A 16490-nucleotide genomic window follows, 5' to 3' on the forward strand; every position below is an offset into this window, starting at 1 on the left:
TTACTGCATGTTGTTATTCTTGTTATTTCCATATAGTGGCTAATGAACCGGAAGTCTTACTTCCACGTTAAAGAATAAGGTGGAAATAAATTGTAAATCTTAGAGAATTTGCTCTGCCCCCTCTGAACCAACACCCTCACCTCATACTACACCACTGGACAACACTGATCAGTAGTTGACATCTTTAGTTTCAAAGTCCTAACCAGGAACACCACAGGAGGTTGGTCAGCAGCGTGGCCAATCAGCTGAGTTATGACATCAGCCACAGGAAGTGAATGAGCGGCTCCGCCCACACGGTACGAATCGAATCCCTTTAAGCGGTCTGACGACGTCTCTCCACTGGAAGCGGGTGAACAGATGACCAATGAGGACGTGGAAGTGGTGACGCCCATGTGGGAGAGTGATATCCTTTCTGGGAAATGTTGCGAAACGACCAATCACAGCGTGCATGACGACTCCACCCACCGGGACCACATTAGTCGTGCAGCCTTCGGCTTGTTTTGGCTCAACCCCCGTCATATCGCTTCTGATTGGTGGATGATGTTGTGGGCGGGGGCGTAGCTTGAGGATCCCCGCACATAGTCATATCAGCATCAGTTTACTGTCCGTCTCTGAGACGCACACTTCTCTGCTCCATCCATGAACGCTAACATATAGAAAAATAAAATGTTTCTGAATGTGTTTTCTTCTTTCGTCCTCTTCTGTCTGTTTGTATTCTGGTCCTTTATGTTCTCCGATAGCACTTTTCTTCATTCTCCTCTGGTTTTCTTTTCTGATGGTCTTTGCTTTCCTGAAGTGCTCAGTACAGATCTCGCTCTCTCGCATTGTTTTTTCTTTTGCTGTATTTACTGAAAAAGCAAAAGTAGATGGATAAGTATTAATGCAAAGATATTTGTTGTTTTAGATTTTAGAGTGAAACCCACATGCCTTGTGCACTATATTATAAGGATTATAATTTGTATGATGCTTCATGTGAGGAAAAGACTCAAATTGTAGCTGTCACTGACTCTAACCAATACCTTATGCCATCGAACATGGCAAAACACATCAATTTCTAAATATGAATGTGAACATGATAAACATTTCAATGTTTTTGTGGAGAGGCTTATCAATGAAAAAAACTCAGTCCGTTCCTCACACAAAGCTATAACACACAAATAAATAAGCAATAACATCATTTTCAGTGAGGTTTATGAATGAAACCCTGCTTTTCATGTACATTTCATTCATTTTAAGAAAGTTTAACCATTATAACTGGAAAACTGGACAGGGAATATTGAAAAAAAAAGGACACAATATAAAGGAAAGAGACCCCAGCTGATGTAGGCTCTTTATTTTATGTAGACATATTCATGTATTATAGTGAACTTGTATATATAAACATCAAATATTTTCATATGCAAAAAAAAGACCACGTCATATACAGTGTTGAATATATTAAACCAAAGTACTTTTGACAAAACTCTTTAAACAAAATAAATTACATAAAGCTTAAAGAATAAAACATTTCTGACAAACATAAAATCCATTATATATGCGTACTGAAACGTTTAGGAAGAGAATTATATGTTATATAAGTATATACACATATATTTACAACTTTTTTGCTTTTTGTCCTTTTCATTTCTTTTCTTTTTTTAAACTCTAAGTATCTTTTATTTATTTATTTATTTATTTTATTATTATTTTTTTTTTGCGTAAACAGCAGGTAAACATGCTGGTCTGAATGAGTCGAGACCTGAAGACTTCATAGATGTGAGTAATAATCATATCAATCTTTGTGCTGATATGTTGACTTCATAAGCTGCAGAATAATTATATGACACACTAAAATCTCATATGACCCCTCATGTACTTAATAATATTTTAAAACAATAAGCAAATGTCTTATGTATAGTTTACCTTCTGCTGGTACTTTGTACATTAACGTGAGTCGACAGAGTGAAAATAAAAACAAATCACATCTTTCACATATACAGAGGCTCCTTCTGGTTGAACATCATCAGCAGCAGCATTAACAGGTCAAAGCAGAAAAACAAGTGCAGGTGATACAGAGAGGAATACAGAGGGCAGCTGTCTGCTGGAGACTTACATTTACTGTAATTCAGTGCAAAAACATGTCTTATACTGGATTGTAAATGTGATGGAATTTCCTTTCAGAGAAGATGCAACTGAAATTGACGATGCAATTTTTGCACAATGAAAAATGACAAGAACTCTCTCAGAACAGCAAACCCTAGGGATCATAAAAAAAAAAATAATAACAACACATTAAAGCCAGATGTAAACGGGGTTGTACAGACAGCAAATCAAGAACACCCTGCACTTCAGCTGGTAGAAATAAGTTGTTGTAAGTTGTAAGCTGGTAGAAGTATGAATGTGACAGTGACATTAACAGATGCAAAAATCAAAAGTTCTTAAAGATTCTGCTGATATGTTTGTGTGTAAACATTGTTAACTTTGACTACACATTTTAAGCACAAAGGCCCTTTTGCATGAGCCATATCACTCAAAGTTCAGTTTTGACTTAGACCTTAAGGATATAGCCCTAATTTTATAAATCAAATGAAATTTTACAGCATATGGGAGCTGAATTCAGTTCAAAGCATCATAACATGAGCTCAGGGATGTGATCTAGAGTTTCCATCTTAAGCCTTACAAATGTTGCACTACTTAAGGTCTCTATCTATGTTTTGCATTTAAATCAGTGAGGTAGAGACATTCACTCTGAACCGATTTACATTTAATTTATGAATGCATTCAGACTGAAGGTCTGGAGTGGAAAAGGAAGTGTAGGACCTTCTCATGACATCTGATGAAGATAAGTAACTCTCCGCAGACAGCTGCTCTCCTTACATCTCCTTTCCTGTCTCGATGTATTTCTTTATATTTTCCTATCATTCTTTATGCCAGTATGTTTTATGAAGGCAAGACACTACAGATGGACAGAGTAAAAAATTGAGCTAATATATCACTATACATACAGTACATTAAGACTGCTGCATTGTATTACAAGTTTTCAGTAAATCTTAACACTGGTTAAAGCCAGGTTAATTTTTTTGGTTTGATTTTGTTGACATATTAGAGTTAAAGGTTTTTACAGAAGGGATTTTTGACACTCCATAAATTAGAAAGTATAATAAAGAGACAGAAAAACAGCCATTTTTATCATGTTTTTAGGAATAAAATGTAATATATATAAGTATGAATGATATACGAACAAGCACCTCAGAATATAAAAACCTTTAGAATATAGATGGGAATAAAACTGTAAAATTAGGTGTGTGTGAGTGCTGCTAAAGTAGAGAAACAAACCTGTTTTGAAAAATGGTCTTTAAAGATATGTATTGTAATTGAAATCTACAGATGCAAATAGAGAAAGTGCAATAATAAAATCAAGAATAAAACTGTTAAATTTGGCGTATACAAGTACTACTGAATAAATGTTGCCAACGGATAGAAAAAAAAAAAAAACATTTTAGCATGGTTTTAGAAATAAAAGGGTAAATAAATCATTGCAAATGATGAACAAACCCCTCAGTGAAAAAGTTTGGAATTTAGAGAGTGATAAAACTGTAAAATTTGGTGTATGTGAGTGCTGCTAAAATGGAAAAACAAAGCCTTTAGCAAACAAACAACAATAATAAAATTAAGCAAATTATATATGAACAAACACTTCTGTAAAAACCTTCAGAATATAGAAAAGAATAAAACTTTAAAAATTCGGTGTCTGTAAGTGCTCCTGAAGTGGAGGAACAAACTCATTTTGAGAAAACAACCCTTAAAGATATGTAATTGAAAACTACAGATGCAAATAGTTAAAGTGCAATAATAAAAATCAAGCAAAATATATATGAACAAACCCTTCTGTAAAAACCTTCAGAATATAGAGAGGAATAAAACTGTAAAATCTGGTGTTTGTAAGTGCTGCTGAAGTGGAGGAACAAACTCATTTTGAGAAAACAGCCTTTAAAGATATGTAATTGAAAACTACAGATCCAAATAGTTAAGTGCAATAATAAAATCAAGCAAATAATATACAAACAAACCCTTCTGTAAAAACATTCAGAATATAGAAAGGAATAAAACTGTAAAATTTGGTGTTTATAAGTGCTCCTGAAGTGGAGAAACAACATAATTTTTAACAAACAGCCTTTAAAGATCTGCATTATAATTGAAAACTGCAAACGCAAATAGTTAAAGTGCAATAATAAAATCAAGCGAATGACATATGAACAAACCCCTCTGTAAAATCTTTCAGAATATAGATAGGAATAAAACTGTTAAGTTTTGTGTATGTAAGTAAAACATAAGGGGGGAAAAAACTCATTTTGAGAAAACCTAAAGATATATATTGTAATTGAAATCTACAGATGCAAATAAAAACGTGTAGTAAAATAAACACTTAATAAGTGTATTTTGGATGTTTTCTTTCTACCAGTGTGAATTGAACAGTGCTTGAAAAACATTGGTTTTCCCACAGTGTCTTGCCTTAAATCTAACTATTTCTATTGTTTCCATATATCGTTATGTCCACTTAAACCTCTTCATGTATCCGTTTCTTAATTCTAAGATTCTCTGTAAATCTCTTTAAATCTCCCCATGTCTCCTTTTATACTTTAAGTCTAACTTTTTTTATTATTCTTAAAATTCTTTGTATATATCTTTAAATCCCACCATGGGCTAATAAGTTTACTTATACTTTCATGAATTATTTCTCCTTGGTTTTAAAATTCTTTCTCTCTACATATTGCTCCCAAAGTCTCTGTTAGTATTATTTCTGTATATGAAATGATGGTTTAATCTTTTAGATGTTAAAGTACAAGCACTCAGCATTAGTTAGCATGAGCTGAACCTGTTCACTGTGTACAGAGGTAAATCTGTTAGTGCAAACGTGAGAGGACCGAACACATGACTAGTCCTCTCATCTCTGAAACAACATGCATAGAAGCCCTTCAAATAAAATCCCAGCAACTAAACAAGAACAGCTTATTCATACAGCAAACGCACGGTTTCAGACCACAGAGACTAGAATATGCTGGCGATATCTGGTGAGATATAGTCAATCTGGACATCTGCTGGGGTGGTTTTGTATTCAGAAAAAAATTGAAGAAAGTCCTGAGATATTTTTGTCTCATGTCTGAATTCACACTAGCAGCTTATATACATAACAAAATGATCAATAATGAAAAACAAACATCTAATGGACCCATCTGAAAACACCTTTCGTAATTCCGTCCTTGCTTTTGCAGACCAAACACAAATGCAAAAACATTTCCAATGTTAAAAAAATGTCTAAAATCAAAAAGTCAAAAAATCTGACATCAACTTCACATTTATGAGCTGCTCTTCTGATTTTCCCATTGATTTCCACAACGTCCACTTGAGAGAATGTTGTCGGGATGAGGTCATTGGGTGACCTGGAAGCATTTTAGTTTGAAATCGCACTCCGTGTAGCAGAACGAGTCTAGTGGTTTTGTGTGTTAGTTTGCGTAATCAGTGGTTTAGTCTCTCTAGTAGGGCGTGAAGCGGCTGTAGCCTCCTCTGTACAGGCTCGCCTGCAACATCAAAGATGACAGAGCACCAATCAGAGTCAAGCTGGTGGCCACGGCAACGGCGGAATTCCTGCTTCTCAAATTTCCTTCCTTTAGAACTCCAGCACTGATTTAAAGGAATAGTTCACCCAGAAGTGAAAATTGGTTGAAAAGTTACTCTAAAAAATTTTTGGTTTTTTTCCTCCATGGTAACAGATTTGAAGAAATGCAGCATTGCATCACTTGCTTACCAATGGATCCTCTGCAGTGAATAAGTGCCATCAGAATGAGAGTCCAAAACATCACAATAACCCACACCACTCCATTCCATCAATTAAAGTTTGTGAAGCAATAAGTTTTAAGTTGTAAGTAACAAGTTCAACTTTAAACCGTTTTTACCGGAGAAACCAATATCATATTTTACCCGTAAACAACGGTTTTAAGTTAAAAACTTAAACTTCATAATGAATTTGTTTCTTACAAACATGCAGCCAGATGTTAATCAATTGATAGACTGGAGTGGAGTGAATTACTTGTGGATTATTGTGATGGTTTTATCAGCTGTTTGGATTCTCATTCTGATGGCATCCATTCACTGCAGATGATCTGCTGGTGAGCAAGTGATGTAATGCTACATTTCTCCAAATCTGATGAACAAACAGTCTCACCTACATATTGGATGGCCTGAGGGTGAGGAAACTTTCAGCAAATTTTCATTTTTGGGTGAATTTTTCCTTGAAAGGTATATGTGTGTGTTCACAAATGCTGATGAACTCTGAGAACTGATTTAGAAAACTTCTCAAAACTTAAGTTTAATAACTGAGATAAAGGGGTCGTGCTGCCCATGAAGGGTTCGGTGTGCTTTTTTTGGTATATCATTACAGAGTCACTAACTAGCAATTTCACTAACCCTCCATCTGCACGCATTGTGCAGAAATGGCATCGGTCGCCTTTGAAAGCATTATAGACCTCAAACTACGATACATCAAATTAATGCCAATGGTGTTCAAAGGCATGTACAATTATTCTCTTTAAAGTTTAGTGCACGGAAAGCTTGCAGGCGTCGGAGTGAGCAATGGTCTTCGAACACGCCCCGCGATACCGGACCGTACGCGTAATTTACTCCAGAAAGCCGAGACCTTCAAAGGATAATTCTCCCTAATTTAAGGGGGAACCCGCTCGCTGGTCTGGGTGGAAGCCGTCTGCAATTTCATGATGCTGGGAAAACCAGCAAAGAGAATTTAATGCAACCTCAGAGGAACTAATTATTAAAGGAATTTTAAAAGCGAAAAGCTCTCCCATCTCACACCGACGCGTTAATCAGTTATGATGAAAGAGCCAAAAACCAAAGTGCTCTTTCTCTGACAGATGAGGGATCATTTGATTGCTCTGTAAATCAGAGTTCTCAGGTTCTTCCACATCAGTACTCAAACACACACACACACACACATAAATACATATATATAAACGGACAAGTTGGGTCTGTTCCAAAACTTAGTGAGCTCCCCAACTAGACAGCATTCTAATACAACATAGAGGCACTTCGAAAGGAACACAAACCCTTCTAAGAGACTTTTTTTTTTTTTACAACAGATGTACACTGCAAAAAGTTATTTTCTTCCTCAGTATTTTTGTCTTATTTTCTAGAATGATTTTTAGTATTATTGTTTATAGAATTTATTTATTTTTTTGTGCAATTTTACGTTTCTTGATATTGTTCAAGAATTCTACTTAGCTTAAGTTTATTTTTTTTTAGTTTTATATTTACAAGTAAGTTTGAAGTTTTTAACTTATTTATAAGTTTTTGTTTACATAATATTTGTGTGTACACTGTGTATATTTATGATGTATATATAAATATACACACATGCAGTATATATTTAAAAAAAATAAATGTCCATGTAATTCTATGTATATATTTATATTCGTATAATTGGTATTATATATAAATATTTGTAATATTTAAACAATACATTTAAATAACATATTTTTCTTAAATATATACATGCATGTGTGTGTATTTACATATACATAATAAATATATACACAGTACACACAAATATTATGTAAACAAAAACTATTATTTTGGATGTGATTAATCACGATTAATCGTTTGGCAGCAATTTATTTATTTATTTATTTTTAAAGTTTAAGCTAATTTAAGCTTTAACTAATATGTGACCCTGGACCACAAAACCAGTCATAAGTAGCATGGGTATATTTGTAGCAATAGCCAAAAATACATATACATTTTCTTTTATCCAAAAAATCATTAGGATATTAAGTAAAGATCATGTTCCATGAAGATATTTTGTAAATTTGTGTAAATATATCAAAACCTAATTTTTGATTAGTTATATGCATTGCTGAGAACTTCATTTGGACAACTTTAAAGGCGATTTTCTTCATCTTTTTATTTGTTTTTGCAACCCCAGATTCCAGATTTTCAAATAGTTGTATCTTGGCCAAATCTATTGTCCTATTCTGACAAACCATACATCAATGGAAAGCATTTCAAAAAATGTGTTCCAGGTCACATAATACTGATAAAGATGCATATGCTTAAAATGCATAATGACATAAAATAACTAATTTTCTGAAAAACTGGTCAAACTTAAGTGATAAAAATGTCTGCCAATGGGTTAAGAAAAATTTAATTAATTCAAACTGAAATGCAAATTGTTCTCATTTCAAGCATTATTTCACAGAATTAAGATCAATTTCTCATCAAACATCATTTTATCTTCATATTAACCTTTTATTTTAAATAACTTAATTGGAAAACAAGAAAAAAATACTGAGGATGAAAACTGGGTTTTTGCAATGCAATCCCATAATGCACTGCAATATCTATCCAAAATTGTGTAAGGTTGTATCAGGTTAAAAGTACTTCAACTGTGTAGTTCAAAATTGTGCTTTATAGCAGTTTTCAATACAAGAACACAGTCTTTTTGTAAGCGGTAGACAGGCGGCTCACTACATTTTGGAACAGAGCCACTGACGGGGCTTCTCGGCTCCGTGATGGGGTCATTTTTCTCACTGTTGATGAAGAAACAAGGAAGGAAATTTGCAGGGAAGCAGGAATTAAAGAAAAGCGTACAGGCACAGTCTTAATTAAGTAAATGAAGAGAGTCTCAAACAAAGCGTCTTAATTAATGAAAGCTTTTAGCTAGCAGCTGCACCGGGGAACTGTTTACTACTGCTTCTTTTTTTCTTGCTTATTTCGTTTTAATGCGTTTTGCTGACATCCTCGTCGTTGAGAAATTGCATGCATGCCGGAGTGCCAAACAAGAGTCGTTTTCTTTTTTCTTCTTTCTGATAGAGAGAGGTGGTGGGAAATAAACCATCCTCTGTCATCTCCTTGCTTTAGTCGAGTCTGTCCCACGGCACACTGCTGCATGCGTTACATGCTCGTTAATTTAGGGGAAATAGAGAGCAAACGACGCAGCGGAGAAGAGACGAGCTCTCCTCACTCTGACGGCCCATTAGTGCCTTCATCTTTGATGTTAGCTGCAAACGCTAGCTAAAAACAGACATTAACCGACTGACTTCCTCTCGTCAGGGAGCGTGTCATGGAAAAACGACTCACAGAAACACACCTGGCTCATATGCGTTGGACAAAAAAGACAGGAAACTATTCTTAATACAATTCTGACAAAGTGCACAATACATTCATGTGTTGTTTTTGACTCTTCTGGGTTTTATCTTACCATGGTCCCCACGCTGTAGGTGGCTGCCGGGCCAATAGTGTGGTGATATGGGTCAGTAGTTGCATAGACTCTCCCATAACTGCAAAAACAACATGAAACAGCATTTACAACCTATTTTACTTCTGTTATGTGATTCAAATATCCAATCAAAATACACTAGGTGCACTAAAACTATTCTCAATAAGTTTGAAACGTCACCAAACTTGGTTTCAAAAATGTACTCAAACCATATAAATATAAATTAAAGCTAAATAAATAAATAAACAAACATGTGAAATACTAAAACAAACCATGTGTGACCCTGGACCGTAAGTAGTAAGTCGTAAATAGCACGGATGTATCTGTAGCAATAGCCAACAATACATTGTATGGGTCAAAGTTATAGATTTTTCTTTTATGCCAAAAATCATTAGTTTATTAAGTAAAGATCATGTTCCATGAAGATATTTCGTAAATTTCCTACCGTAAATACATCAAAACTTAATTTTTGAGTGCTGTACCAGGTGCGCTACCGAGCAAGTTTACCATGTCAGAAAAGCCATACATATGGAGCTGGTAGTTGATGCAAACATCAAAATGTGAACCAAGCAGTATTACAAAAGTGTTTAGAGGTCATAACATAATCCTGTGCATGAAAGTAAGCCTCGTAATCAAATTTGAGAGATCTAGTGTTCATTTCAGCTGCAAACTGCAGTGAATTGTATGAAGTTTTTGGAGTTTACTCTCTTTCATTGAACCTGTGTTGGAATTTTTGTGGCTTTTTGCATACTGAAACAGCATCAACATTTTTAGACTTGGTGTGAAAGGATTCATAAGAGAGTCAAATTTTGTTTGCTTTTAGCATTTTTTAGTCTGCATAAGGGAACTTTCTACTGAACGGCCTTTATAAACAAAGTGTTTTTATTTTTCTAAGAAATATGTTCAGGTAAATGACAAGAAAAGAGAAGACTGAAGAAAACAAATTAAGCATGAGAGCAAAAGAATGACTGAAAAGAGATAATGAGCGAGGGAAAGAAAGGTGAAGGAGGCAAACGAGGTGCCGCGGGCTTCGTGTCGCTGGTTTGGAACTAATCCTCCACAGGAAGGACAACACGTGTCATTTCCTTTCATTTATATATTGCACATATTCCACTCTCTTCTGCTTCTTCTCCACATACAGCTTGCAAATGAAGGTCTGCAGAGAGCAGATAAGAAAACACAAGCTCTCGGCCGCGGGCAACGGCTCCGGCAGACGAACGGAGGGTGAGAGAGAAAAGGCCAGCTTTACCGTAAGAGATATATACGCTTTAATGTGTGTGTGTGTGTGAGAAACTGGACGTTAAGTGTGCTGACTCAGTCTGGATTGGCAAGAAACCTGCTTTGAAAGCACAACACTGATTTCAGCACAGCGCAAAACATTTCATTAATGTGTGCGATCAGTATATTGTCTTGTTCTCCAGTAAAAAAAAAAATATAAACATACTTTAAAACAGCATAAGCATAAGTTTGCTTGCGAGGCAAAATTGCATATTAAAACCGTGAACTGGTTTCAGTGACAAGTCTTGATTTAAGTTTATTTCTCTTCCTCATTAGCAAATTGCTGCCTCACTCAAACTCGCTATACAGACACAGGCTGTATTTTATTTTCGCCTCATGTGAAATAAAGCTGAAACAAATTAGATGGAAAACTTAAATGAAAATTGAAAAGTCGTTGAAGAGAAATAAGCTCAAGCACTAAAATGACTAAAAATAAAACTGAAATAAATGTAAATTAGAGACATTAAAAAAAAGCTGCAAACAACAGAAATGACAAAAGCACATAAGAAATGTTTTAAAACCTAAACTGAAATTAAAAACAAAAAATGAAAATATAAAAAAAGAAACGAATTATATTAATAGACACTAATAAATGATCAAATTATTCATACATACTGTAACTACACTAAAATAACACAGTTTAAATTGTAAAACAAAAATGTTGAAATAGCAAAACGTGCCAGTGCTATGGAGAATGAGCAGTGACATTTTAAAAAAAGATACATTTAACAATTAAATAAATAATAGGGTCCTATGATTTCCGCAATGTGGAAAACGTGTACAGAATCACGAAATCCAGTCATAAAAACGGAATTTACTGAATAACGCGGAACGTCACGTAATTTGTCAAAGTTTGAATGAATTAATCAAAAGTAGGTCATTACACTTAAATCAAACCGCAGTATGGACTAGTATCTGTAAATATTACGCCACAAAAATACCATTTAAATGTGAATCTTGCATGTTCAGCGTGTCTCTGTTTTAATGAATGGAGCAGACGAGCGGTTTTGTTTACTACACACTGAAGTGCGCCTGAAGCTTGTGGTGATTTCAGCATTTGACTGAAATATCACATACACACAGAAATGTAAAGGTAGACATGGCAACCCGTCACAATAAAAGTCCGGTTTAACTTGAACACATTGTGCCAGAAATATATTACTACTAGTACTACACTACTAAAATGAAACAAACATTATTTTTAGGATATAATCACACAACATATAAATTATGCATGCATTCAAATAATTAAACATGCTAAAACACAGAATTTGATAACAATAAAACATGATGAGAAAAAATAAAACATTTTTTAGGGCCCTAAACATGTCATTTTTGTTAAACCTTCATTAAATTGATGTGAAATTGTATACGTTTCATGATTTTAATTAATTATACATGATCTTTGACCAATAAAATTGAATTTACCATTAAAAAGAAGTTAAGAAAAATTAAAACGGAAAAAACGGAATCCAGAAAAAAAAAAACTGAAAAAAAAAAAACAGAATTTGGGAAAAATTAAAACAGATTTCATAGGGCCCTAAAATAAAAACAATTGATACAATGATAAAATAAATGGTTACATACTAAAATGACTAATCCTAAAATAAAAATAAACACAAATTGAAGCTAAATAGATTTTTTTTTTTTTCAAAAGATCAATTTATCTCAATGAGCTCGTACCTGTCGCTGTACGCTGTAGCCGTCGCAGGCTGAGTATATCTGTACGCCGCATATCCACCCTGAAAACACAAAAATAACAAAAAGATCAACACAAAACAGACAAACAACAACAAAAAGTTTGTCAGCAAACAGCAAAACAATAATCCAATAACAGTAACTGCATAATTTATTCATGCTGCAATCCCACAAAGCCCTAACATTTCAACAATATGAAACTCTTTGTTCAGTTAACTGTGTTTGACATGTTGGGACAACATTTGGGACAATTTTGTTGGTCTGACAAGGGTTTTTATGGCGTTTCAAATTTTTTTAGTATTTGTGACTCAAAATGTTTTGTAAACTGGAAAATATGCATTTCACAGTGTGGGGATTTAGAGAGAAAACTGTTATTTACACTACCGTTCAAAAGTTTGGGGTCAGTACATTTTTATTGTTTCTTTTTTTTTTTTTTTTTTTTTAATTCACCAAGGATGTATTAAGCTAATAATTAAAAGTTTATTAAAAGTTAATAATAAATAATTTACATTGTTATAAAATATTTATATTTTGAATAAACACTGTACTTTTTAAACTTGTTATTCATGAAAGAATCCTGAAAAAAAAATTACAGGTTACAAAAAATATTTGGCAGCAAAACTGTTGATATTATCCAACATTGATCATTCTAATAATAAATCTGCATATTAGAATGATTTCTGAAGGATCATGTGACACTTAAGACTGGAGTAACAGCTGATAAAAATTCAGCTTTTCATCACAGGAATAAATTCTATTTTAATGTATGTTAAAATAAAAAACATTACTTTATATTGTAAAAACATTTTGCAATATTACTGTTTTTTTTTTTTTTTTTTCTATATTTTTAATCAAATAAATGCAGCCTTGATGAGCATAAGAGACTTTTTTTAAAGACTATTACAAGTCTTACTGACCCCAAACTTTTGAACGGTAGTGTATGTCATTTTGTGTAAGCAGTCTGTAATAAAGATGTCACTGATTAATGATACAAATCCGAATGACTTTCTTTTCGGAACCAAAAGGCATATTTTTGCTCAGTTTGGGCTTCTGAATAAGTGTTTTTCCTCCATATTATCACTATATCATACTATATGAGCCATAAAAGCCTGGTGTATCAAATATGATACTCAATAATAAACGCATGCACACTTTTACTTCCGTATTTTGTCTAAAGGTTCAATAAACTGTTCCATTTTTAGAAATGAGACTTTTCTGACTATTATAGGGTTAATTCTGCAGCCCAGTAGCTTCAGAAGTGTGGGTACGATGCCTTCAGATGCCATCTTTATAGGTTTTGAAACACATCTGTCTTGGTTCTTGTTGGTTTCTCTCTAAAACAGAGCAGATTCTGTTGATTTGCCGCTTGTATCATAATCAGCAGAGACTCTGAGGTGGAGTCGAGCTCATTTGTCTGTAGGCAGATCGCTAATAACACACATTAATCAGAGCGTCAGAACGAGAACAGTCGCTGTTTTACATTCTCCGGCCCGACAAACACAGAACGCCCATGAGCGACCGCGAGGCGCCACTGGGAGGCGCTGCAACACACGATAACACTGGTGATTTATATTTGAGATGCTGGAAGGCCTCCATTGATAATGTATGCCGCATTTAAATCGGGCACAGAAAGTTTATTGAGTGGAGAATTTGAGACAGTCAGCACAGAATGGCTTGTACGCTGGCGAAACGAGCACACGGAGACTCTCGAACGCTACGGGAAGGGCTGGGTTTCCCGTCACTCGGAAACAATTCGAATCGGGAGAAGTTTGTGAGTGAAAGCGAAATGAAATCAGGTTAGAGGTTGAGCGGGGGATTGCGAGGTCATGTGACCCCTCCCCTGGGGACAGGAAGTGAGGAGGAGCAGGCGTGGTGAACTTCCTGGGGGACTGTGCTGATTGGAGCCCCCGCCTGCGAACACACGGGGTAATAAATCAGACTGTCAGCACCTCCGGCCCAATACACAGAACATGCCTTTATCAGGACACCGAGAGCCCCGACGCTAAATATAACAGACCACACCGCTGAAGATGAGAGAACAGACAATGAGAGAATAACGAGAGCACAAAACGTGGGGGAGGAATGAGAAGAGAGGAGAGGAGAGAAGATCAGAAGAGAAAAGGAAAAGAAACAGAAGAAAGATAGAAAATAAAAAGAAGCAAAGTGAAATTTGAAAAGCAAGAAAGAAACGGTAGAGAAAGAACGAAAAATTTAAGAAAACAAAAAGGAAAGAAGAAGAGAAAAAGAAAAGAGTGAAGAAAAAGAGAAAAGACAGAAAAGGAACAGAACATGAAAAAGAGAAAAGGATAAAATAAAGACAAAAAAGAAAATAAGAAAAAGAAAGCAACAAAGAAAAAAGAAAAGAGAAGAGAAAAAGAGATGAGATGAGGGAAAAACGGCAGGAAAAGAAACAGAAGAGAAGAAAAGATTGAAAAAACTAAGAATAAGAGAAAAGAAAAGACGATAGACAGACAAGAGAATGGGAGAGAGAGGCGTACTGTATGTGTGAATGTGTTTGTGCACCTGCGGGTCACTGTGGGTCAGTGTGTCATTATCAGGGTGACACAGATGTGAAACACCTTACAGATGTGTGTGTGTGTGTGTGTGTGTGTGTGTGTGTGTTTGTGTGAGAGAAGAGCAGCGCCGGAGGGAAGATGAATCCGTTTATCTGAAGTCGCTTCACCTTATCAGTGACTCACTGCAGACCAACCACAAAACGCTCACTACTGAGGGTCCACAGCCTCCAATGAACAAACCACTCAAGCACACACGCGCACACACACAAATGTCCCTTCGTCAATGTAAGCTCATCTTTTTCACCTGTTTTATCGCCCAGTTGAAGCTTTTTTTTTTTTTTTTTTTACTCATTTATTGGCCACAAAGAGTATATTTTTCACAATTTTCCCCTTATTTTCACCCATTTTACTGTCACCAAATGTAACTTTTTCCACAATTTCTTATTATTTTGACCAGTTTTATTGGCTGGTAAATGTAATTTATTTGATCATTCTTTTCTTATTTTAACCAATTTTATTGCCCACCAAATATATATTTTTCCCTACCGCTTTATGCTCTTTTTTAACAGTTTTATTGGCCAATAAATGTTTTTTTTTTTACCCATTTTATTGCCCACCAATTTTTTTTTGTTCCTTATTTTGCCCCCTTTTTGGCCAACTACTGAATTTTAATTGAACACCACTTTTTACTGTCCACTAAATATTTTTTTCTCCTTTTTACTCATTTCATTGGCCACCAAAAGTATTTTTCCCACTGCTTTTTGTTCTTATTTTTAAGTTTTACTAGCCACCAATAAAAAAAAAAAAAATCTTTATTTTTACCCATTTTATTGCTCACCAAATGTATCTTTTTCAGTTTCTTCTTTTTACTACATTTATTGGCTAGTAAATGTAATTTATTTTATTCTTTTCTTTTTATACATTTTATTGCCCACCAAATCTATTTTTTTCCCACTGCTTTATGTTCTTATGTCAATGGTTTTATTTTATTTATTTTATTTTTACACATTTTATTGCCAAATGTAACTTCCAGAGTTTCTTCTTATTTTTACCCATTTTACTGGCTAGTACATGTCGTTTGTTCATATGTTAATTTATTTATTCATGAATTACCATTCTTTCATATTTTTACCAATTTTATTGCCCACCAAATCTTTTTTTTTTCTTTTTCATTATTTTGCCCCCCTTTGTGGCCAGCAAATGTAATTTATTACAGTTATTTTTCTTATTTTTACAAATTTTACTGGCCACTGTATATATTTTGTTCCCCACTTTCCCCCTTCTTTTTACCCATTTTAATGCCCACCAAATGTAACATTTTCACAGTTTCTTCTTCTTTTTACTAATTTTATTGGTTAGCAAGTGTCTTTTTTTTTTTTTTTTACCGATACCAAATGTATTTCCCCTCTAATTTATTTTACCAATTGTATTGACCAACAGAAGCCTTTTTTCTTTTTTTTTTCTTTTTTTTTTTACTGGCAACTAAATGTATTTTGTTGAAGGTTTTTTTAATCCACTTTATTGGCCACCAACGTTTTTACCTTAATTTTCACTCCTTTTTGGTGAAAAAATAGGCACACTAAACTGTAGTGAAATTTGTTCAGTTTTCAGCATTTTACGACATACTGCTGTTTACGCAAATCATGTTTTCAATTTCTGTTCCTTTTTTCAAACTGTAAAAAAGCCAAGGTCCAAAATGACGGGTTCGACTCCCAGTGAATGCATGAACTGATAAA

At 34.4% G+C, this 16490-nt stretch overlaps 1 protein-coding gene across 11 annotated transcripts in view; it reads right to left on the reverse strand.

The window, feature by feature from the left end:
- Positions 1-464: 464 nt before the first annotated feature.
- rbfox3b (RNA binding fox-1 homolog 3b) overlaps positions 465-16490 on the reverse strand; it is a 314331-nt gene continuing 298305 nt past the window's right edge. For 10 of the 11 annotated variants that reach the window (XM_051106644.1, XM_051106639.1, XM_051106638.1 and 7 more), the window contains 3 exons: positions 12224-12282; positions 9245-9323; positions 1331-5558 (listed from right to left, as the gene is read on the reverse strand). In XM_051106644.1, the coding sequence (XP_050962601.1) occupies positions 5514-5558; positions 9245-9323; positions 12224-12282 (183 nt within the window). In that variant the 3' untranslated portion in view covers positions 1331-5513. Of the gene's footprint in view, positions 849-1330; positions 5559-9244; positions 9324-12223; positions 12283-16490 lie in introns of those variants that run through there. The other variant, XM_051106640.1, reaches the window with a different exon arrangement.

This window comes from Labeo rohita, chromosome 3, assembly GCF_022985175.1.
Source record: "Labeo rohita strain BAU-BD-2019 chromosome 3, IGBB_LRoh.1.0, whole genome shotgun sequence".
NCBI classification, from domain to species: Eukaryota; Metazoa; Chordata; class Actinopteri; order Cypriniformes; family Cyprinidae; genus Labeo; species Labeo rohita.